The sequence below is a fragment of the Sminthopsis crassicaudata genome, chromosome 1, assembly GCF_048593235.1.
Source record: "Sminthopsis crassicaudata isolate SCR6 chromosome 1, ASM4859323v1, whole genome shotgun sequence".
Lineage (NCBI taxonomy): Eukaryota > Metazoa > Chordata > Mammalia > Dasyuromorphia > Dasyuridae > Sminthopsis > Sminthopsis crassicaudata.
Window position 1 is genome coordinate 73966933 of NC_133617.1, and position 25034 is coordinate 73991966.

Sequence of the window (25034 nt, forward strand, 5' to 3'; positions counted from 1 at the left end):
TAGGAGCGTTTGATACCAAGTTGGCAGGTCTCTAGTGGAGTGCCCCAGGATCTGTGCTTGACCTTGCACAGTTTAATTAGGAGAAAGAAATAGACGAAGATGGGCTCCCCGCGTTTGCTGATGAATTACAGAGCCTGGAAGGTGAAACTCACACGCGAGAGCCAAACGAACCCTGCCAGGCCGGGACCTCGTCCCCAGAAGGACCCGTAACTGAAGGATGCATGCAAAGTCTCGCATTTTTGGTTACAGGATGGGAAGGGGCGGCTGAATAGCGCGAGGAAGAACTGGAGAGGTGGAAGAGGAATCCACAGGATGAAGGGGGCCGGCGGGCGGGGACATTCGTGTCGCCACGGCCCGTGGGGTTAGGCCACAGCCGGGGGGAGCGGGCGGCAGGCGCGTCCCCCTCAGGGTTCCATCCCCGGACGTTCTCCCCACCCCGCTCTGGCGCGCCCTCCGCTCCGCAGCCAGAGGCCCTCTCACCCCCAAGGCCTCGGGGCACTGGCTGGACTCACCCTTGGTTCCGGGGCGGCGCAGGAGGCGTAGACTTGGAGGCGGCTCGGCGGCAGGAGACGGTACTGCCGAACCCCAGCGCATCCGATACCCCTGCGGAGGTCGCCCTCCCCGGCCGGAAGTACTGCCCCGCTACCCCGCCCTCGGGAGCCGCCCAATCCGGGCCCTCTACTGGCCTCGGGCCGCTCTATCCTTTGGAGGAGTCACGGTCTCGGTGGCTCCCCGCGCTTGGAGCTCTTTCTCCCGGAGCAGGGGGTGGGGTAAGGCCGAGCGCCTTCCCCTGCTCGTCTTCGAGCCAGGACAAAGCGAGGCCCTACTAGGAGGACGGCATAGTTGCTTCCAAGCCAGTCTTGGGTTACGGAGGTTCCGCGCGTGTAGGCCCGCAGGCAGTGGGTGAGTCTGGGCGGGCGGGGCAGGTCAAGGAGCGCCTCTGCCCACGGGGTCTCCGGGCCCTGCTCGCAGGGAGCTCCGGACTGATTGGGGTGGGGGGAGGGGGAGGAGAAAGTCTTAGGCCGGGGAGATGCTCCTTTGGGCCGAGTATTGTGAGACCTGAACACCGGGCACGGTGTGGCGGGGGTGGTAGTGGAGGGGTAGGGAGTGGGGATGAGCGAGGCTTTAGCTCTGGAGCATCTGGGAAAGCTTCGTGGAGGCTGCTCTCCCCCTGTCCGCTGTGCCTCATTCTCAGCCCTGCATTTCCCTGCCCCCCTTAGAATTCCGATCCTCCTCTGGACTTGACTGGAGCACCGCCATTCTGTAAGGGGCCTTTCCGATTCCTTCCCTTCGGCCGCCGGGGTATACCTGTGTATGTACGTGTTGTCTCCCCCATAAAATGTGAGCTCCGTTTGCGTTCCCAGCTCCTAACACCTTACCTGGCATATAGTAGGTGCTTAATAAATGCTTTCTGAGTGACTGTGTGGATCTTTGTTACAGATGTTCTTAAAAGCTTTTTCTTTTTTTTTTAATTTGGGTTTACTGGCTAGATTTCTTAATTAAGGACCGAGCCTTAAACAAAGACCACTCTGATTCTCATTGGGTTTGGGTCCTAATTGAGCAATCATTTCTTCTTTGACCAGAAACCCTTGGGTCTTCCTTTCCCAGATGTATTTAGTTATTAAGGTTGTTGTTTTTTTTTTTTTGACTAGGATAAAGAGGGAATTCTTTGCCTCTATTGCTACCTAGCTTTAGTTACTGAATGGGTGCGGCCTCAGTCAAACTGAGACCTGAAGCTCTCTCTCACTGCGTCCAGGGCCGGGTCCAGTGGTCCTGATCTGTTGGTGACCTTTGGCCCCGATGGCTCTGGAGGGGACAGTGAGGCAGTGATCTTGCCCAGCCTCCCTCACTGACATCCCACTCACATATCATGGCAGCACCTCCCCATGCGGTGGTTCTGTTCCAGAAGGAAGGCCAGACAGCCGCCGCCTGTCTCGAGGCTCTCCCCTCATTAGTTCTGCGGTAGATGCTGCCAGAATGCCAGTAGTGGGCCAAAGCCCTAAATGATCTAAACCTTCCTGCTTTCAAAAGCCTTCAGTGGCTTCCCAATATCTATAAAATCCCATCTCCTCAGCCTGGGTCTAAAGACACTCCACCATCTAGTTCCAGCTCAGGTATTCAGCCCCATTTCATATCATCCCCCCATTATGTACTTGATTACTCAAAATTCGCTGGCCATTCCCTGAATGGGCAGTCAGAATCTCCATGCGGAATGCTGGAATGCTCTCCCTTCCCACCCTGGCACTCTGGATCCTTATTTTCCTTCAAGACTTATTTCAGGGACCTTTTCTTCCTTGTTTATCCATTTATCAGTCCATCATTTATTAAGTGCCTAGTGGTGGCTTGTCATTGTAATAAGCCAGCCCAGCTGTTAATGTTCTTTTCTTTTTCACATTGCCTTCTGTCTTATATTTATTTTTCTCCACACCTCCCCAGAAAGTAAGTTCCATGAGGGCAGAGACTTATTTTTTGTCTTTGTAATCCCAGTGCCTTGCATATTGTTTGCTCTTAATGCTTGTTAAATTAAGTTGGACTTTAAGGAGTTGGTAAGAGAGGAAGAGTTCAACAGGGTTGGGAAAGAGTGGAAGCTATTTCAGGCCGAGAGGACAATATGACTATAGAAAGGAAAGAGCTCAGCTCCTGTAGATGGTAAAGTAGTTCAGGGGAGTAGGAGCATAAACTAAGTATAACAACAAAATAAAGGCCAGGTGACCCAGTGAAGAGAGCACTAGACTTAAGAGTCAGAAAAGATCTGCCTTCAAATCCCACCTCTGATACTTCCTACCTTTGTGGCCCTGGGCAAGCCACTTATCCTTGGCCTACCTCAGCTTCATCTTCTCTAAAATGGAGATAATAATAATAGCAATTACCTCTCAGGGTTTGTGGGATTCTCCTCCAGGATCAATGAGAGAATATTTGTAAAGCATTTTGCAGACCTTAGTGTACTTCTGTATAAAATATATAGATAAGTGTGTGTGTGTGTGTGTGTGTGTGTGTGTGTGTGTGTGTGTGTGTATACATATATATGGAGTGCTAAAGAAATGCTAGAGTGTTCTGTAAATATGTAGGTAAGTATATATAGTGCTATAGAAATGCTGGACAGGTTATTGTCACAGCAAATCCATCATGGAGCCTGGAATCAGGAGAACCTGAGTTCAGATAGGATCTCAGATGTTTAGTAGCTGCGAGATCATGTTAACTGTTTTGTCTCAGTTTCCTCATCGTAAAATGAATTAGAGAAGGAAATGGCAAACCAAGAAAATCCCAAATGGGGTAGAGAAGAGCCAGATGTGACTAATCAATTAAACACTAAAAATAAGTGCTACTACTGTCTTTCTATCCAGGTTACTTACACCTTCTGAATCCAATTCTTAACGTGCCACAAGAAAATGGGATTTACACACATATATTGTATCTAGGTTATACTGTAATACATGTAACATGTATGGGATTGCCTGTCATCTAACGGGAGGGAGTAGAGGGAGGGAGGGGAAAATTTGGAAAAATGAATAATAATATATATAATATATTATTTATATATAATATATTATATATAAATATAATAATAAAAGAATATAAAATTACAAAAAAATCACTCATGCATATGTACTGTCAAAAAATTTATAATTATAAAATTAATTAAAAAAAGAATTTGCAAAGGTCAATGTTGAAAATTTATTCATTCATATGTTTTGAAAATAAAAAGCTTTAATTAAAAAAAATAAAAATAAGTGCTAGCTACTATATAATGCTACAAGGATTGATTGAAGGATATGACCATGTTTAGGCAGAATAATAGGAGACTTCAATGGACATTTGAAAACTAGCTTTAAGTATTTGAAGGTTCATTAAATAGAAAAGGAATTAGACTTTCTGCTTGGCACCAAAGGGTGAAACAAAGGATCCATGGGAAAAAATTAGGGAGAAGCAGATTTATTTAGTTTTATGTAAAAGGAAAAACTCTATGTTTTAAACTATCCAAAATTGGAAAGGGCTGCTGGGAAATGGTGCGTTCTTTGGAAGTGTTCATACTCTATTTGTTGGATGTCTGATAAAGGGAATTTTTTGTGGTTCAGGCATGGAAACTAGATCATCAAACTAGATGATCTCTAAAGGCCCTGTAAACTAAAAATTCTATATTTAACAGGAGTTAAGTGAAACCAGGATTGGCAATATGGCTTCACTGGTCAATAAACTAGTTTTTATTAAGTACCTACTATATATTCCTGACATTATATTAAGTTCTTGGGATACAAAGATACAAATAAAATAACTCTTGCCTTCATGGAGATTCCATTCTATTGGAGAGAAGAAAGACAGTATGTATGTAGTCATCATTATCATAATAGTTAACAATTACATGATACTTTTATTTTTTAATAGATTTTGAAATCTTTTGTTTTTATATGGCCTACTATTTTCCCCTGAATTTTTCTTTCCTCTCAGAACAATCCCTAATAACAGAATTTTTAAAAGAAAAGGAACAGAAAAAAAAAATTATCCAAATTGATCAAGGAGGAAAAAAATCTGACTTTATATGGATTGTTTCTCACTTATGGACCCCCAACTTCTCTAAATGAGTGGGGAAGGAGGTATATTCGTATATCTCTTCTTTGAGGTCAGATTTGTCTTTGCAACTTTACAATATTAATTTTGTTTCAAAAAGTAAATTTTTGGGGGTAATTTTGTTATTATTTCACCTAAATTTCCTATCCTAATTTCCCCAGAAGCTATTTTATATAACAATTTTTTTTTTTTTAACAAAGAAAAACAGGAAGACACAAATCAGCAAACTCAAATCAATACATTGAAAAAATATCTGGCAATATATTGTTTTCTCACCTGTGGACTCTATCTCTGCAAAGGAGCAGGAAGAGGTAAAGAGGTGTCTTCACTTATCTCTTCCTCTGGCCAGACTTGTTCTTTGTAATTTTGCAACATTCATTTACTATTATTTTGTATTTCATTTTCATTTACATTGTTGCAGTCATGTCTATTGTTTTTGTGGCTCTGCTTTTATTTATTTATTTTTTTCCTGAGGCTAGGGTTAAGTGACTTGCCCAGGGTCACACAGCTAGGAAGTGTTAAGTGTCTAAGACTAGATTTGAACTGGGTCCTCCTGAATTCAGGGCTGGTGCTCTATCCATTGCACCATCTAGCTGCCCCCTCTGCTTTTATTTTGGACCAATTCATGGCAGTCTCTGATTTTTTGTATTCATGCTACTTTTTATTTTTTGACAGCACAGTAATAATTTCATTCAGTTCACATATTATAATTTGTTTTCACATTCCTCAATTAGTGGGCCTCTACTTTGTTTTCAATTCTTTGCTGACACAAAAAGCGTTGTAAATAGCACTTTAAGATTGCAGATTGCTTTATATCTTTTATCTCATTTAATCTTAACAACAGACCTATAAAGTAGGTGCTGTTATTATCTTCATTTGACCTGTAGGAAAACTGAGAGAGCTTAAGTGTCTTGTCCATGGTCACATAGCTAGTAAGTGTTTGAGGGGATTTTGAACCTAGATTTTCCTGACACCCATGTCCAGTTATCTAACCACTAAAACCACCCTGCTTTCCTATTCTTGCACCTGTACAAAATAAGTATAATTTAACTTATTAAATTATAAGGGTAGGTCCTGATAGCTGGAAGTGCCAGAAAATACCTCAATTAAGGAGCAGGGTTTGAGTTTAGCCCTGAAGAAAGCTAAGGATTCTAAGAGCAAAGGTGAGAAGGGAGAATATTCCAAGCATGGAGGCATGAAGATGGGAGATGGAGAGTTATGAATGAGGAACAGCAAAAAGGCCAGTTTTATTGGACCTTAGCATGTGTAAAAGGAAGTAATTATTCAGTAAGGGAGTAAAGGCCAGACTGTAAAAGATTTTAAATGCCAAGCAGAAGAGTTCATATTTGATTCTAGAGCTAATAATGAACTGGTGTTCACGGAGCAGGGAAGTCACAGCCAAATCTGTGTCTTAGGAATATTATTTTGATAACTGTCTGGATTTGGGAGTGGTCTGCACAGAGATAAAAATTGAATAAAAAAATGATTTAGGGTTTGTAAAATGCTTTACATACATTAGCTCATATAATACCAGTCATAATGTGGTGTGGTGATTAACTATAAGTATTATCCCCATTTTATAAATGAAAAAAAACTTGCTGGAATATAAATAACTTTGATGATCCTCTGATAATATTAAGTGAGACTTAAACTGGGGGAATATTTCCTTGTTAAAGGGGTTTGCCGTGGTGATAGATGTCCAGCCCCAATATTTATTACAAGGTTTTGTTGTTGTTGTTGTTCTCCCAATAGCTTGTTAATTGAAAAAAAAAATTTGAATAAAAAAAAATATCTAGCTCAGCATCCAATTGAAAGAAAGATTCTCAATAGATAGTGAGATCCATTTATATATTTTTTTGGTCAGATTTAACTTTAGGGCTGGTGGTCTATCCACTACATCCAGTTAGCTGCCCTACCATCTATATTTCTTATAGAACATATCAATACCCAGACTATTATACAGAGCCACCTAAATTAGATTCACAATCAAAAGATATTGGCTTAATTATCCACATTTGAAAAAAAAAATTGAGTAAAGAAGGCCTATTGTACAGATTGTGATACACAATTAGATGAATAATGTATAGAATGGTCCTTCAATACATACATGGTGAATAGATATGGCCAATAGAATTTAATTGGAGGAGGAGAGCAGCCCAGATTCCCTTTTGGAAATTGTATAGTACTTTTACATGATCTCAAGATTTATTCAGTCATTCATTAAGCCATTTATTAAATGTCTACTATGTATTTTGTTAAGTGCCTGAAAGGCAAAAGATAGTCTTTGCCTTTGATTAAGGTTCTTCATGAAACATTTCTATAAGTTCAGTGTACTTCTAGTAAAAATTGCAAGTCACAGAATTTTATAGTTTTTGAATAATTAAAGTGGATCACTACCCAAACATCATTGGAAAGGTTAACGGTAGGGATGAGCAAGGAGCAATCTGTACCAACACAGAATCAGGCAAAAGGAGTGGCATTAGGCATATCTATAGATATGACTGGAAAAAGAGTGAATTGGCCAAAGGGTGAAAAGCAATGGAGTGCTTGCAAATTCCCATTGTTTACCTATACAGGGTCTGGGAGATCCAAGGACGTGAAATGTTTTCTTTGCATGTTAAGTAAAATATTATAGTGGAGGATTTTATAGAAGGATATGCATGAGATTTTACACAGATGAAAAAGGCATGGATGGGATTTGTAAATCTGTACCTCTTGAAACAATTACTTACTTTGAGGAGGTCATAAATCCATGGAAATAAGTCTAGAATTTCAGGGACTTATATGGGATAAACACAGGGATTAACTATCAGAATCAGAAATGCAAAAATGAGATTTTCTCCTTCCTGATACTCAGTCTAGCCAATTTTCCCACTATATATCATACTGTCATGGGAATGAATGAAATTGTCAGGGAGAAAGAATGAAGAATAATAATAAAATAATACCTGACATTTACATAATAGTTTAAGATTTGCAAAGAAAATTTATATTTATCTTTTTTGAGCTTCGCAATAAAATCTAAAGCAATTTATTATTAGCCCCCATTTTTACAATTGAGAAAACTGAGTCTAAAAGTGGTAAAATGATTTGTCTGGGATCACATAGTAATGGCCTACGTTGAGTTTTGAACTCAAACTAAAAATAGAGTCTTTTTCGATGTCCATTTTAAAAGGCTGGGAAGAGTACAGATAGCATGAGTCATTAGAAAAGTAGGAGGAGATTAATATGGTGTCTAGCCCATGAAGGAAAGAAAATTTCCAGTAGGTGGAAATGACCAATTGTATCATAAACAGCAGAGTTCAAAGAAAGATGAGTGAAAAAAAAAAAAGATAATTGGATTTTTGTGATATATTGTTGACCTCTGAGAGAGTGGTTTTCAATGAAGAAATGGTACTCAAAGCCAGATTGCAGGGATTGAAGAGGCATTGGGTACAAAGAAAATGTTTTTATTAGATGCTTCCTTTTTAAAATGATTTAGAAATGAAGGATAGAAAATTCCATCTAACTATGGAATGGAAAGGTTGAAGGAAAGAATTTTTCCTAGGATTCCAGAGACATGACCATATTACAAGGCAGATAGAAAGGGATATAAGACAATGATCCTGTGGAGTAGAATGCATGAGAGAAGGGATAATTATTAGAATAAGGAGGAGATAGAGAATGGAGAGAGGAGTTTTATATGTTTGAAAAATGGAGGCTTGGGAGTGGGGAATGGGGAAGAGAAAAGGAAAACTTTGGAGTCATTTGGGGAAATGAAATAAAAAATTATTGCCTACACTAGCATTTCACAAACTCTTTTTTAATTGGAAACCTGAGATTCTCCAATGTAGGGTTCTGTGAAGCAAAGTGTCTTGATGGACAGCAAACCTATCCATTTTACTTTAGTTGGTGGTGATATATATTTCAGTTAAGTGAATATTAGAGATTGGTCGAAAATTGATCATGTTTACTAATGGGCTCGATTGTTAGTTTTGTCAGCCAAGTGCATTAAAAAATAACTAATCTATATTTAGTTAGGATTTTTCTTTTGTAGCAGGGTTCAGTGTGGGCAATTTGGTAAAACTAGAAAGTCTGAATAAAGAGTTAGGAAAAACTAAATAACAGTCAAGAGTTTGAAAACAAAAAGTGTTTGCTAATGAAATAAATGTAAAAAAATCTATTCCCAAATACAAAATAAATGAAACTAATATAATATTGTTGTTCAGTTTGCCTGACTCTTTGTGACTCCCAAGTCCCTGGGATTTTTCTTGGCAAAGATATTGAAATGGTTTGCCATTTCCTTCTCCAGTGTATCCACATTTTCCAGATGAGTAATTGAAGCAGTTAGGGGTTAAATGACTTAACCAGAATCACACAATTAGTAAGTGTCAGAGGCTGTATTTGAAACGAGATGTTTTCTGATTTCCAAGTCTACTGGCAATTTCCACTTCTTTCTTTTGGTTCTGCTAATTCTGCATCACTTCATTGCAAATCCTCCCATGTTTCTTTGAATTCCTCATCTTTGTCATTTCTTATAGCTCAGTAATATTCCATTCTCCAGTCACCAAGTACATGCCTTTTTTTTAGTTTTTTGCAGGATGAAGACTGAGAAAAGAATATTGTTAATTGAGAGATCATTGATAACTTTGGAAGGAGGAGCATCAGTTTAATTATGATATTAGAACTTCACTTAATATTTTTTATTTTTTCCCAATTATGTGTAAAGATAGTTTTTCAGCCTTCTTTTTTTTGTAAGATTTTGAGTTGTAAAATTTTTTCCCCCATCTCCCTTCTCTCCTTCCTCTTCTACAGCAAAACAATCTGATATAGATTACATATGTACAATCATTTTAAACATATTTCCTTATTAGTTTGTTGTGAAAGAAAAATCAGAACAAAAGGAAAAAAGCCACAAGAAAGAAAAAAAAAAACAAAAAAAGGTAAAAAATCATAATGTTTTGATCTACATCCAGTTTTCCATAGTTTCTTTTCTCTGGATGTAGATGGCATTTTTCCATCCCAAGACTATTGGAATTGTCTTGAATCATTGTATTGCTGAGAAGAGCTAAATCTGTCAAAGGTGATCACCGGATGATGTTTACTGTTTACTGTGTACGGTTTTTTCTCTTATTTTCTACTTCACTTAGCATCAGTTCATGTAAGTCTTCCTAGGCTTTCTGAAATCAGCCTGATTATATAATATGTTCTTATGAATGTATAGTTGGTCATTATCACTTTTAATCACCATTTGTATTTTTTTCCCCCAGAGTTAATATCAAAAATTAGCAACTTCTCCCAAGTTTATAATCTTGGCTTTTTCTTAGATTCACTCTCCCTCTTCCTTGTATCCAATCAGTGACCAAATCTTGTTTTTTTCTATCTTTAAACATCTTTTCAATCTGACTCTTTGAATAATTTTTCATATATTTGATTCCATTCTCTCCTTTGAACTCCAGAATCACCTTATCAATTTCTTATTGGACATTTCAAACTGAATATCCTAGAGAAATCTTAGACTTAAGAATGTCTAAAACTGAACTCAATATCTTTCCCCAAAAAATCTTCCCTTTTGAAAACTTCTCTGTTTTCAGTCAAAGGGCACTACCATCCTTCTAGTGTTTTCAGATTATTATCCTCAAACTCCTTACTCTTTCTTATCTTTACATATGCAGTCAGTTTGACAAAATCTTACTCTTTTCTGCCTTCACAATGTCTCTCACATCTGACCCATTCTTTCCTTACACATTTTCTTAATCCAGTTTTTTATTACTTCTCACTTAGATTACTTCAGTTGGTCTCTTTGCCTCTAATCTGTCACCACTCCATTCCATCCTACACACTGCTACCAAAGTAATTTTCCTTATGCACAAACATTCCATTTTCTATTCCAGTGTCTTGGTTCTGGTCTTTTCCCATGATTCAAATGAAGTACCTCATTATCTCTGCCTCTTAGGGATCATCTTTTCCTTTAAATAGAGTTTCTACTTGAATTCTTGCTTATTCTCCTGACAATGCCCTTCCTTCTCCTTATTTAACTACTTTGTATATATTTGTATTTATACTATATAAGTGTACAAGCATGAATCTATTTGTTATCTCCTTTATAATGTAAGGTCCTTGTGAGTAGGAATGATTTCATTCTTTGTTTTCTTTATTTTTTTTTCTTGAGAGGCAATTGGGGTTAAGTGACTTGCCCAGGGTAATGCAATTAGTAAGTTAAGTGTCTGAGGGTGGATATGAACTCAGATTCTTCTGATTCTAGGGCTGGTTCTCTGTCACCTGTACTATTTAGCTGCTCCTATTCTTTGTTTTTGTATTTTCTATTGCCTGACACACAGCAGATGCTTAATAAATAATAGATCAGCTGATGACTCTTATCTTCTTCCTCTTATTTATTTATTTATTCATTTATTCATTCATTCATTCATTCATTCATTCATTCATTTATTCATTTATTTATTTATTTATTTATTTTTGTGGTGCCAATGCTTGACCATCTCTGGCTTAGCTTTCAGATCTCTGTTTCACTTTGTTTATTATCCTATACCCCACTTATGTGGTGCTTTAAGGTTTATAAAACACTTTATGTACATTATCTCATTTGGTTCTCCTGAAGAAAATATATTTAATCTTTATATAGGACAACCCTTCAAAAACTTATTAATAACTACTGGCAAGTTATGTAGTGAGTATCAGCCTCACAACAACCTATAGATATTTTCATCCATAGATAGATATTACATTTTATTGAAAGACTACCATCAAGATCCCCTTTAAAGCATCTTTTCTCTAGGCTAAATATTCCCAGTTCTTTCAAACAAATGAATAATTCATATTCTCATAATATCATTTTCCTCCTCTTATTTCATCTTCCCTCAGTCTCTCCTCATCTATACTGAATAAACATGGATTTAGTTTTTTTTCAGGTTTTTCATACACTAATACATGTGTATGAAAAACCTGAAAAAAAAACTAAATCCATGTTTATTCAGTATATAGAAGACCTGGGAAAATTGTGAAAGGATATAACGATTGAAAGTATTAATTCTATTCCTTGTTCCTCTTTGGGGGTGAGGATTTTAAATTCCTATCCCCTTCTAAAGTCTATTTTATCTCTTGATTTCCTCTTGAGAAAGGAGCTTATATTAATATCTATAGACCCTTTATATTCGAGAAATATATAAACACTCATGTCAGTAATAGAATGTTCTCTCTTATCTTTTATAGTCTCACACATACTTCAAAACCCAAAGTACTTTTTTATTTCTCCCCTACCAAAGAGTGGAAGTTCTTCCCTTTTCCAACCAAGCCTCCATGAGTTGGAATGTCACTGTGACTATAGTTGAAATTTTTCCCCTCTAGATCTTGGTGAACCCCCAGATGTGGCTATAAATCTTACACAGGAAGAATGGGTTCTTCTTGACCCTGCTTAGAGAGGACTCTGCAGGAATGTAATACTGGAGAAATATAGGAACATGATCTGGCTGGGTAAGCCCTCTCTTGAGAAACTCAGATCTGAATATCTTGGTGTTCATCTGATCTAGTGAATCAAAAAGGTATCTGAAAAACTGAGATGGGTTTGCAGTCAGTTCAAGTATCAACAATTCTTAATCCCATCTAGGTTGAGGCAATCAGTAATCACCGTGAGATAATAATAAATAGAAAAGTTCCTTGCAGTAGTCTTGTGAGTTTGGTTGTAATATTAGCTCAGTTTTATAGATGAAGCATTTCTTTTTCTTTTTTCTTTATTAAAGCTTTTTATTTTTAAAACACATGCATGGGTAATTTTTCAACATTAACTTTTGCAAAACCTTGTGTTCCAATTTTCTCCCCCTTCTCCCCACCCCCTCCCCTAGGTGGCAAGTAGTCCAATATATGTTAAACATGGTAGAAATATATGTTAAATCTTTTTTTTTTTTTTTTTTTTTTTTTGAGGCTGGGGTTAAGTGACTTGCCCAGGGTCATACAGCTAGGAAGTGTTAAGTGTCTGGGACCAGATTTGAACTCAGGTCCTCCTGATTTCAGGGCTGGTGCTCTATCCATTGCGCCACCTAGCTGCCCCCTATTAAATCTAATATATGCATACATATTTATACAATTATCTTACTGTACAAGAAAAATCAAATCAAACCAGAAAAAAAATGATAAAGAAAATGAAATGTAAGCAAACAGCAACAAAAAGAGTAAAAGTGCTAGGTTGTGAACCACATTTAGTTCTCACAGTCCTCTCTCTGGGTGTAGATGGCTCTCTTCACAAGACCATTGGAACTGGTCTGACTCATCTCATTGTTGAAGAGAGCCACATCCATATTGTATTGTTGTTGAAGTATATAATGATTTCCTGCTCCTGCTCATTTCACTTAGCATCAGTTCATTAACTCTCTCCATGCCTTTCTGAAATCATCCTGCTTATTGCTTTTTATAAAACAATATTCTATAACATTCATATGCCGTAACTTATTCAGCCTTTCTCCAAGTGATAGGCATCCACTCAGTTTCCAGTTTCTTGTCACTATAAAAAGGGCTGCCACAAACATTTTTGCACATGTGGATTCCTTTCCCTCCTTTAAGATCTCTTTGGTATATAAGCTCAGTAGAAAAACTGCTGGATCAAAGGGTTTGCATAGTTTGATAACTCTTTGGGCATAGTTCCAAATTGCTCTCCAGAATGGTTGGATCTATTCACAATTCCACCAACAATGTAATAGTTTCCCAGTTTTCCCACATCACCTCTAACATTCATCATTATCTTTTCCTGACATCTTAGCCAACCTGAGAGGTGTATAGTGCTTAGGTGAGGCATTTCTATTCCTTTTTCCTAGGTTTCAGGCATAGTCTGTACAGAACTGGAAATGGACAAGCTTCCTTAAATCTTTCTGAATTTAAATCTTTTCTTTGTCTCTAGAGGTGGTCATTTTTCATGTTAATCTTAGAAGGAAAAATAAGTTTGCATTATATTCCCTTGATTCTCACGTTGCCAATTCTTTCTTGTTCTACCAGTCCTCTAGGAAGCAGGTCTGAGAACACCTGTGAGCAGGTGCTGTAGTTTTCTTGTGGATTTTTCTAGTCTCATTTCTCTGGACGTTATTCTTCTTTTCACTGCCATACTCTTTATAGATCTAAGGGTTGGATCTAGGTTTAGGACAGCTTTATGAACTTGGTACAAACCAGAAATCTTTATTTTCTTTTCCACAGGTAGGATTTCCAATAAAAAACACCTGGTGTGATTTCTTGGCTGGAGTGAGGGGAAGAATCATGGATTTAAGGCAATTCAGGAACTTAAGGAAAAGGAGATCCTGAGGAAAGACTCACTCAGGTGAGCAATGGAAAACCCCTAGACAAATTATGTACTTGGATTTCAGCAGTGCATTTGATAAAATTTTTTATTCTGTCTTTGTGGACTTTGTAAAGAAAGCTAGACTAGAAAAGAGTACTGTTAGGGTATTCAAAGCTGTTTGAATGACCAGGTTAATGATTAGCTTTGAAGCAGGTTTCTGCTGGAGTGATTTAGAGATTAGTCTTTAGTCCTGGGCTCTTTCATATTTTTATCATGGACTTAAATAAAGATATATCAGTAAGATTGATAGGATAACAAGAAAAAATATTTTTTGTATCTTATTTGATAGAGTGATGTTCTAAGTATCTCCACAAATCAGGCCTATGTGTGATTTTAGTCTAATAATATGAATCACACAATCATATAGTTGGAAGGAACCCTAGAGGCCATTTAGTTTAACCCATACCTATATAGGAATCCTAAACAAATTGTCAGCTAGGCTTAGCTCTAGCAAAGGGAATCAGTGACCTCCTGATACATCAATTTTCATTTTTTGGATAGGTATGATCATTAGGAAGTTTTTCCTGATAACTAATCCTAAATCTGGTAAATAAGCTGCAAAGATTTGCTAACCATAGGACAGGACTACGAGGCCAAAAACATATCAAGGAAATCAGTTCCTTGATTCCAAATGGAATGGTGTGATGACCCATTCCTGAATCCCTTTTTCAGTTAACATCCTGTTAGCTTGATCTTGTCCATAGATGCTTTTAGCACTTTGATAGTAACCAACTGTGACAACTAGTTTTATCATAGCAAGTTAATACAACTGCATTTTGTATTCATTGTTTCAGACTGAAACCAGGACTAAGAATAAGGAATTGTCTCCAAAACAGGAAATTTCTGATGAGATGGGGTTCTACTGCTCAATATTAGAAAGATCTACAAGAGATACTTCCCAAAGACCAAAATTTGAGAAGCCAGTGAACATGAAAGCATATCAAAGGAAAACTATTGGTCTTCTGCAGGGAAGAGAATGGGAAAATTACTTTATTAGAAGAGAGTTTTCAGATCAGTGACAATGATCCACCACATACCCTACACAAGGGTGACAGGTCAGGAACATAATGAATTTGTGAGAAGCCTTGGTCTGGACTCAGACCCTGTTGGATATCTCAGAGTTTCTTCAGGAGTGACATTGCAGGAGTATGATAAAATAAATCAGATATTCAAACCAAATCCAGACCCAGTTAAATGCCAGAAAGACCTTATGGTAGAGAACTCCTGTAAATCTGGTGGATATCAGAAAGCATTCAGGCAAAGCTCCACTCTCAGTGAACTACAGGGAATTCATACTGTAGAGGATACCTGTCAGAAGTCTACAACCACTGATCATCAGAGAATTCACTCTACAGAGAAACCCTATGAATGCTGTGAATGTGGTAAACACTATGCCAGAAAGTCTTTGCTTAATAGACATAAACAAATTCATACTGGAGAAAACCTTTATGAATGTACTGAATGTGGGAAAACCTTCAGTCAAAGCTACAACCTCATTAGACATCAGAGAATTCACACAGGAGAGAAACCTTATGAGTGTAACGAATGTGAGAAAGCCTTCAGTGAGAGTTCAAGACTCATTAAACACCAGAGAATTCACACAGGAGAAAAACCTTATGAATGTAAAGAATGTGGGAAAACCTTTAATGATCCCTCAAACTTTATTCAACACCAGAGAGTTCATACTGGAGAGAAACCCTATGCATGTAATGCATGTGGGAAAGCTTTTAGTGATGCCTCAAATCTTATTCAACATCAAAAAATTCACACTGGAGAGAAACCCTATGAGTGCAATGAATGTGAGAAAGCCTTCAGTGAGAGTTCAAGGCTTATTAAACACCAGAGAATTCATACAGGAGAAAAACCCTATAAATGTAATGAATGTGGGAAAACGTTCAATGATCCGTCAAACTTTATTCAGCATCAGAGAGTTCATACTGGAGAGAAACCCTATGCATGTAATACATGTGGAAAAACCTTTAGTGATGCCTCAAATCTTATTCAACATCAAAAAATTCACACTGGAGAGAAACCCTATGAATGTGGTGAATGCGGAAAAGCTTTCATTCTGAATTCATCCCTCATCAGACACCAGAGAGTTCACACTGGAGAAAAACCATATAGATGTAATGAATGTGGGAAAGCTTTCAGTCAGGGTTCAAGCCTTAATAAACATCAAAGAATACATACAGGTGAAAGACCCTACAAATGTAATGAATGCGGGAAAACTTTCATCCAGAGTTCAGGCCTCATTCGCCACCAGAGAAGTCACACAGGAGAAAAACCATATGAATGTAATGAATGTGGGAAATCCTTCAGCCAGAATTCAGTCCTCATTAGACATCAGCGAATTCATGCGGCAAAAAACAAGGAGTCCACAAAATGGAATGGTTTACCTTGGGAGGCAAAGTACAGGGGGGAATAGGTGGCTTTGGAATTTGTTCCCACTATGATTGGGGACACAGTTTAAACATCAGATTTCATACTGGAGGAAACACATGTGAATGCAGATGATATGGGGACATCGTCATTTGCAGGAAACATGGGAATACCTTCTTTTGTATAGAAGTTAAGAAAGCCTTCATTTATGGAGTTCCTACACCAGGAAATTCACTGAGACTCCGAAGTTGTTTCTAGAAAGCCATTCAGTAAATGGAATCTCTTATTCAGCATCTTAAAATTAACACTTGAGTCACTATGTAAATGAAGTATACTCAAGGCTTTATAATATAAAGTACTTTATCCAGTTTTATTAAGCATCAAATAGTTATTCTGGAAAGACAACCTATGATAAATCTTCCAAGTAGTGAATTTTATTTAGCAATTTACACTTAGTGGCTGTTTTTTGCCTCCTAGAATATTGCATATATTGCCTGCCAGTAGGTGGTACCCTTCACATGAACTATAGAACAAATGTCTTGACTTTCAGTGTGGTTCTATTCCAATTTCCACAGATATCATAAATTTTCATTCTATTATGCATTTTAAAAATCATTCAAGTTATGAAGCCTTAATCAAACAATAGACTTTGATATTTTAGAGTAAACATTTTAAGCTCCCAAACCCTAAGATGTAATTGAATATATTTCTTCATTCTATCTCTGTTGTAATTTTTAGACTTCTTCCTCTTTTTTTTTTTTTAATCCCTGTACTTATATGCAGAAAAGATTTTTTCTCATTTCATTCTCATATTATGATGTCTAGAGGCAGTTAGGTATAGTACATTTAAATACTGGATCTGGAGTCAAGAAGACCCGAGTTCAAATCCAGCTTCAGGCATTTTCTGACTGGGAGATCTTAGGCAAGCTACTTATGCCTCAATGACAGCCTGTTTGTAAAATGAAAATAATAATTATACCTACCTCCCAGAATTGTGAAGATGTAATATTTGTAAAGTGCTTTGCAAACATCGAAGTGCTATAGAAATACTAGCTATTATTATTGGTGAATTGGTATGGATCTGGAAGAAAATCTTTAATAACATCAATTAACAAGCATTTATTAAGCACCTACTATGTGCTAGATACTCTGAAGAGGCACAGAGGGCATAAAAAATCAGTCTGTGCCTGTAAAGGAACTTTCTATTGGGAAGTACATAAATAAATATAAACAAAATAAATACAAGGGGATTTGAGGAAGGTCCTAGGAGTTGGAGGGGGGTGGCTATTATTTACATAATAGAGCTAGAGCTGACTTTTGAAGGAAACAAGTGATTCTAAGAGGAGGAAGTAAGGAGGGAGTAAATTCCAGACATAAGGTCAGCCCAGTATTACAGCATTGAGATGGGAAATATGGCATCATGTATAAGGAATAGCAAAGCCAATTTGGCTGGACCATAGCATGCAAGAAAGTGAGTAAAGCACAATAGGTCTAGAAAGGTGTATTGGAGCTGGGCTATGAAAAGTTTTAGGTGACTATTTAATTCTAGAGACAATTTTGGAGCCATTGGAGTGTATTAATGGAGAAGGGGGATAAAAAGGATTAGATTGATACTGTAGGGGAAATTACTTTGCAGCTGTGTAGAGAATGAATTGGAGAGAGAAGGACAGAAAGACTAATTAGAAGATTTTTGCAGTGGTTCACGTAAATAGTGATGAAGGCCTAAAGAAGGGGTTAGTAGAAATAAGGGATTTCTATGAGTTCTTTTGAAGGTGGAATTGAAAAAAGAAATAGCAACTAAAAGGATGGAGGATGCCCCAGGATCTGGTTCTTGTCCTGTGTTCACTCAATCAAGAAACATTTAACAAGTGCTATATGCCGGGTTCAGTACTGAGAATAAATAAAAAAACATTCTTCATCTTACAGGAGGGAACAACATGTGTATAGAAAATTAAAACATGCCAAGTAGTTTAAGATAATTTTGAGGGGAGGGTATACACAACTGGAGAAGATCAGAATAGGGTTTCTGTGGCAGTTGGTGCTGAAGTTTGTCTTGAAGGAATTCTGTGGCATGAAGGGAAGGAAAAACTATTTCATGTTTAATTTTTATTTCAAAGCCCATTGGTATGGGTTTGTCCTTATTGGTGGAGGTGAAGGCCCTGCCTTATATGAGATAGAAGAGGAGTTGGTAAGAGGTAAGAAAATCTACCTTTCACAGTTCCCTTTGGGGGCCTGTCCCCTTCAGAGCCCTCCAAACTTCCAAGTCTTCTTTGGGACTCCAAGTGTTGAGTCACTTTAGGTGCTTCTGGTTTTCAGTTTCAAAATGGAAGATGGCAGAGACCATTTCAGGTTGCTAAAGGAAAAGACTCTGGAAGAGCATAAGATAAGCTGGCAGTCTTCATCATATCTCTATTCACAGCTGGCTACACTAGAGACTTTGAGTTTTCACCTTAGGGGAAATCTAGGACACTCTTTTGGTTCAGCTGACTTTACTAAATATTGTCTAGTATGTATTCTCCTCTGCATACTTTTCCTGATTTCTTTAAAAATTTTTTTTTTTTTTTTTTTTTTTTTTTTACAATTAGGATAAATTAGGGTTTTTTTTTTTTTTTTTTGGCTATTCACTATGGATGTTCATTGTAAAACTTGTATTTAGCAGGAAAGTGATCAGGCTTTAAATATAGAGCTTAGTGTTTTCCTTTCCTTCCAAAATGACAAAACAATCTGATTTCACACCTGATCCCCTAGATAAACAGTTTTTAAGGGAGCAGACAGAAGAACTTATGCTCTGCTACCCCTTCTATTTTTGTGGAGAGTCAAGTGGCCTCCTACCCAAACTTGCTGCTTCTCCTGGGAGAGAATGAAAATCTCCCTTGGAGAAGAGTTGGGGGAAAACAGGCTAAAGATGTCTATTTTTGCCTCCCATTGGGTTTCTGCTGATTCCTAATCTTGCATTTCTGAGTGCCTACCAGATATCTTGAACTGGATGGTTTATAGAAATCTTAAACTCAATATATCCAAAACTGAACTGATAATTCCTTCCCTCTTCCCAATCCTCATTGTTGAAAATATCAAAAATTTCCCAGTCATCCAAGCTTGTAACTTGTCATTTTCAAATCCTTACTTTTTTTTCATCATTTCCACCCCATATCTGATCTGTTGCCAATGCCTATTGATTTTACTTTCCCAACATCTTTTGCATATGTTCCCTTCTCTGATGTTGCCACCATCCTGGTGTGACTCATTTCCTCATACCTGGACTGTTGTAACAGCTTGCTGGTTGGTCTTTTCCCAACTCTAGTCCAACCTTCACTCAGGTGTCCCAATTGTTTTCCAATCATGTTATCCACCCCCTACCAAAAGTTTCCTACCTTCAGGATCAAATATAAAATTCTCTGCTATTCAGAGCCTTTTAAAATCTTTTTCCTCTTTCCTTTCCAATTTAATTATACTTTACACTACCTCTCTCTCTCCTTCCCTACCCCCAGTGTATTCTTTGATCCAGAAAACTGATCCTGCTGGTCCTTGAAAAAGGATTCTTTATTGACTTTTCATTGCCTGTCCTCAGTATGTGGAATACTCTTCATCTCTGTTTCCTGGCTTCTTTGGCTTCCTTTAGCCTCAGCTAAAATTTTCCCTTCTTCAGAAAGCCTTTATCAATTCCTCTTGATTGTAGTGTCTTTTGATTATTTCCTATTTATCCTGTAGATAGCTTTTTTGTACATAGTTGTCAACATGTTTCCTCTTTTAATTTATGAACTCCTCAAGGACAAGGAACAGTCTTTTCCTATATATCTCTGGTGTTTAGTACAACCATCTAACATATAGTAGAGGTTGCCTGACACATTTCCTTGTGAGCAATGTACTATGATTATTCCCATTTTACAGATGAGGAAACAGGATCAGATGTCACATACCTGGTAAGGATATGAGGATTCTTCCTGACTTCAGCTCTATTCTATCTACTTTATTGGGTTCCCTATTAGATCTACAAAAGAATTTCTCACTGAGTAATGATTACCTTGACCTCTCATTCTTATGTGAATCATTTATAGGATTCTTTGTGGACCTAGCTAAGACTATAAGCTGTCTAGCTTCTAACTTTTCCTTGGTAGTTATAACTATTGATATAGCAGTAGTTAATGACATGACAAGTAGGGGTGAAAATCATACTTTCCATGTGTTGCAGAGAGACAAATTGAATGGATAATTGTGTGTAATTTTGCTGTGGATTATCTAATCCACTTTAAGTTTTCATAATGTTGATGAAATATTTGGATGTGCTTTTTTGAAAAAGTTTATGCATTCCGCTTTTGACTGACAAAGGAATAATATGTCACAGAGAAGTATATCTTCTGGAGGAGACCAAATGTCATGGAAAAAACATGCAAAAAATTTGCAAACAGTAACCAAAAGTTGAATGAGAAAGTGATTATGACACTAGATATCTCCCTAAACAACAGGAAAGGGAATTCAGCAGAAGAAATGAACCACAGCTGCCATGAAGTAGATTATTTTCAACTGTATTGATGGCTACTGATATCAGAGGAAAGTAAATTAGTGACAGAATCCAAGGTTCAAGGTTTTAATGATATGAAGGCTACTAAGAATGGTTGTAGTAATGCTGCTGGTTTTCTGAGGGAGTATTTGGCACAGGTATCTGATCTTAGTGGTTAACATTTTCCAACTTATGACTACCAGAAATCTCAGATGATTCCCATGTACTCTGTCTGTCTGGATAAGCTGCACTTACCGACAAGTCTCTCTAGGAAAGTCAGGTATTCAGATGTAGAATCACACTGGAAACTTGCCCTGGGTGTGTGGATCATAGCAATTCACATGGTAATCAGCTAAGTCTATGTGTATGTAGATTGTAGAAAAAAATCAATTCTAGGACATCTAGATAGGGCTGTACCACTGTTTAGTAGTAGGAATGATTAGGAGACCTGTCTTACACAACTTACTGACTCAATGATTTTCTCAAGTGTTGTAGATATTGGTGAAAGTAAAATAAAATTGTGTTTGCTGCATCTACTGGTTGAGCATATAAGTAGTCTGTGATGCACCTAATTTTTGGATTGGATGCTAATGGAGTACAAAGTACCTTTTGAATCTTCTAAGATGTAAGTGCAAATTTGGCTGCAAAGAACTAGGTTCTTTTCTAGCCTCTCTCTGCACTTGTTCCCCAATTAAGTTAATTTTCCCTAATGGACTTGATTGATGCAGTGTGATAAGAGTTTTATACTGTGCTTCCCTTGACAACTTCTGATTGTATTGACATAACTTCCTGGTTACCTATCCCCTTACCTAAGGAAATAAAAATTTCCATTATCATAGGGTCAACACCTTTCAGGCCTACTAGATGCTATACCTGCTAACCATGTACATGTCCATAGAGAGACAGCAGGGGCCTTGTCTACTGAAGCTAAGTGCTTTTGTAGCTCTGTACAATATCTTTGCTATGTTAGGGCTAAGGATACATTTTGTCAATTATTCAATGATTTAATAATGCTCCTTTTTGTTCCAACATAAAATCTGAAACTAATAGGGTGACAGTCATGCTGTTCCTCCTAAAATTCTCATTGTATAAGTAAGTCCAGACCACTAAAGTTAATTTTTGAGATGAGTGAGTATGTATGAGTATGAGCTTTGTATTGGAAGAGATTTTCCTGGGAAAGGAAAATCATGATACCACAGGCACAAGTCTTCTTCACAAAAGGCTAGTAAGAATCTAGGTGCAGACCTAGGCAAGTATAAAACGAAATAGTTGTTGAAAGTGACTTTGGCTTCATTTATGCAGTGAAATACTTTTGTATATCTAAATGGCTTCATTAGGGCCATAGAGTAAAGAGAGTACTAATGATTGTATCTGGGAATGCTTAAAATATTCTAATTTCGCGACAGTAGCAGGAATTGGCTGCAGGACAGTCTCCTCCTCTGTCACTTACCATGTATTTTGGTCTCTTTGTAGCTTGTATTAACTGGTCACAGTTCACATCTCTTCTGACAAATCCTTACCATATCTATCTTATCTTTTTTTTTCCCCATGCTGACCCTAGTGTTCCTCCTATCTCCCACCCTTTTTTTTTCTTTTCTAAGCAAATCCCCCCCCCCAGCTCCTTTAGCCAATCCTCATAATAGCAATTTCAAGCCCCCCCCCCCTTTTTCTAAATAACACTTGGATAGGAAAAATTGAGCTTCATAAAAGAACCCTGCATGCAAGTTGGTTTTTGTAAAAAACTGAAGCTTTGATCCATTGAAAAGTATACTCAGCTTGCTGGGACAAGGAAGCTGAGACCTAGGAGATAGTATTGTAGCCAAATCATTGGGGAGGGAGCAACATTTCCACTTCTATGCTTGAGAATCTCGATATTGATTTAGGAGTTTGATATTTACAATCAGGCATGGGTGGGAGAGGAAAATGTTGACGACAGTAGGTAGAGTATAATCTGGATAACCTGGAAATCCAATTAGGTATTGAATTGTTCTAAAATAGTCTACCTTACCATTAACATGAATGTTTAATAAGAAACTACAGTTTCCAAGATTAAATTCGAGTTTGCTTAAACTCTTTGAGCTCATAGGGCTTGGTTTCATTCCACATTTGTGTTTCTGTTGCTGTTATGCCATTGTAATTTGTCTTTGCAAGAAAACAAAATTGTGGAACCTGCTGGGCATTTGTACGATGTAAACATACTGGCCAAAAACAAAACAAAACTAAAACTGAAGGAATGACTAATATTGTCCAAAGCTGACTGTTGTAAACACTTGTGACCCAAAAGGATGTGCCTAATCATTGTGGTGATGCTAGCTAGCAAAATCAGGATAATCTTGCAGGTGGAACTGAGAAGTTTATCCCTGGAGGAAGATGGGCTGGAGAATGAGCTGACTGGAGGGAGATGGAAACCAACTCGGTTTATTCCATAGCTATTTCAGCTTTACATAGAGCATGAAATTATACCTGGACCTTGTCCTTTGGGAATCAAGTCAGCACGTCTCTGCTTCATTTCCTCATTGGTTTTGCACATTGTTGGAAGGGTCTCATGGAGAATGTGCTGAGCCCAGAGCCTGCTTCTCACAGCAGCAAGAAAGTTGTAAGCTTTGACCTGGACTCGTGGCTTAGACACTGTTCGAGTCTTCTACAGGATAATATAAATTCAACCAAATATGAATGAACCTTCAGTACTTATGATACACCTGAGGATGTTGTATCTTCCAGGATAGCTGGAGTGTCCAAACTATGACTATGTAGATCTCTAGCATGTATGTCACGTGAAACAAGTAGTAAGATGAGCTCATGTAAAACACTGAAACAGAGCCTGCTAGGTTCCTGTTTACCTTGTCAACATGTTGCTTCTGAAACAAACACTAGTAAAGGGAGAGATGGGATGAGTTATTGTGATTCCAGACCTCAGGATACTCTGATACATGTTCATATCCTGAAATCAGCAGATTGCAAGCCTTGGTATGTGGAAAACACCTTTAGAACTGTTCTATTAGTGTTCAAGCAGATGTGTAATATTAATAGACTGGAAGTCTATACTGTATGCACTCAGCAGTGACTTATAGTTACTTGTGAATGAGAGTATAAAGGAGTCAAAAACTCCTTGACTTTGATCAATTGTAACCAACTTTGAAGTGGCAATGACCCTAGCTGTCAGAATTCTAATTATGGAAACTTCCACTGTGGTTGCCTCTTCACTTCTGTTCATGTGTCCAGGGATATATATAAACCTGTAGCTTAAAACAATAAGATGAAAATTACAACTTTGGAGCTTTGTCCCAAGTTCAGTAGTAGTTGGTATTTTAAATATACTATCTTGCCCAAAGAAACAACAACAACAACAATTGTCTATATTTTATAGTGCTTTAAGGTTTGTAAAGCACTTTATACTTTATCTCATTTGATCCTCACAACAACCTTGTGAGGTAGGCATTACAAGTATTATTGCCATTTTACAGATGAAAAACAGACTTAAGAGCAGTTAAGTAAATTCTCCATGGCAAAGCCACACAGTTATGGCCAGAAGTGGGCCTCAAAGCCAAGTTTACTGACTCCAAATCCAGCACTCTGTCCATTAAGCCATTTGCTTCTCAATCTGTTGCTGACTTACATGGAGGATATTTGAATTGAACATACAATTACTTAGATTGTTGTCCTCTAGTATTTACAAAGGAAGTATGGAACTACTACATGGAATGGATTGGGAAAAAAAAAAAAAGCCCAAGGCCTAAACAAAAAACCCATTATCTTTTGTTGATAAGGAGATTTCAGCAACATGGATTTCAACAGCTGTAATTACCATTTAAGACTATGGAAGATCTATTGCTGCCTTCAAGAAACCCTGGTCAATAAATTCTGGTGAAAGCATCACTAAATGGCTCATGTCCATGGTCCAAGGTATATCAAGATTATGTGGAGAGTGTAAAGAAGATGGTATATAGCTGAAACCTGAATAGAAATGCCTATGGCTACTTGCATGCATTTGCTTAGAACACTGCATATAATGATATTGGGGGTGGATTAATCCTGTATTACTTTATTTTAATGTTAAGGAAAATAAAGTGCAATAGAGTTCAATGTTTTCTTATTTAAATATGGAAGACCCCAAAATGCTACATATTAAGGTCATCTATTACAGTCAGAATAGCTCCTTCATGCTTAGATCCTCTAAGGAGAAAACTGGCTTGTATTCTGACACAAAGGATACTGTCTTCCTTGGGTACATATCCAGAATGTTACACAGCCTTCTGAGATATTTCTGAGAGC

At 37.6% G+C, this 25034-nt stretch overlaps 2 protein-coding genes across 4 annotated transcripts in view; one reads left to right on the top strand and one right to left on the bottom strand.

Moving 5' to 3' along the window:
* Positions 1–25034, bottom strand: part of LOC141546737 (uncharacterized) — a 76972-nt gene that overhangs the window by 24504 nt on the left and 27434 nt on the right. The window contains exon 8 of the mRNA XM_074274783.1: positions 513–697. Within this exon, the coding sequence (XP_074130884.1) occupies positions 513–697 (185 nt within the window). The remainder of the gene's footprint in view (positions 1–512; positions 698–25034) is intronic.
* On the top strand, positions 688–24845 carry LOC141539179 (uncharacterized). Of its 3 annotated transcripts, none has more exons than XM_074261527.1 (3): positions 688–903; positions 13744–13864; positions 14680–24845. In XM_074261527.1, the coding sequence occupies exon 3, from the start codon at positions 14907–14909 to the stop codon at positions 16308–16310; it is 1404 nt and encodes a 467-aa protein (XP_074117628.1). In that variant the 5' UTR covers positions 688–903; positions 13744–13864; positions 14680–14906; the 3' UTR covers positions 16311–24845. The 3 variants fall into 3 exon arrangements, with proteins under 3 accessions (XP_074117628.1, XP_074117648.1, XP_074117639.1); XM_074261547.1 differs by lacking the exon at positions 688–903 and adding an exon at positions 1294–1312; XM_074261538.1 differs by lacking the exon at positions 688–903 and adding an exon at positions 1298–1316.

Excerpts from the sequence above, each read along its gene's own strand:
- LOC141539179 (XM_074261527.1), top strand. The coding sequence starts at position 14,907 with ATGATCCACCACATACCCTACACAAGGGTGACAGGTCAGGAACATAAT.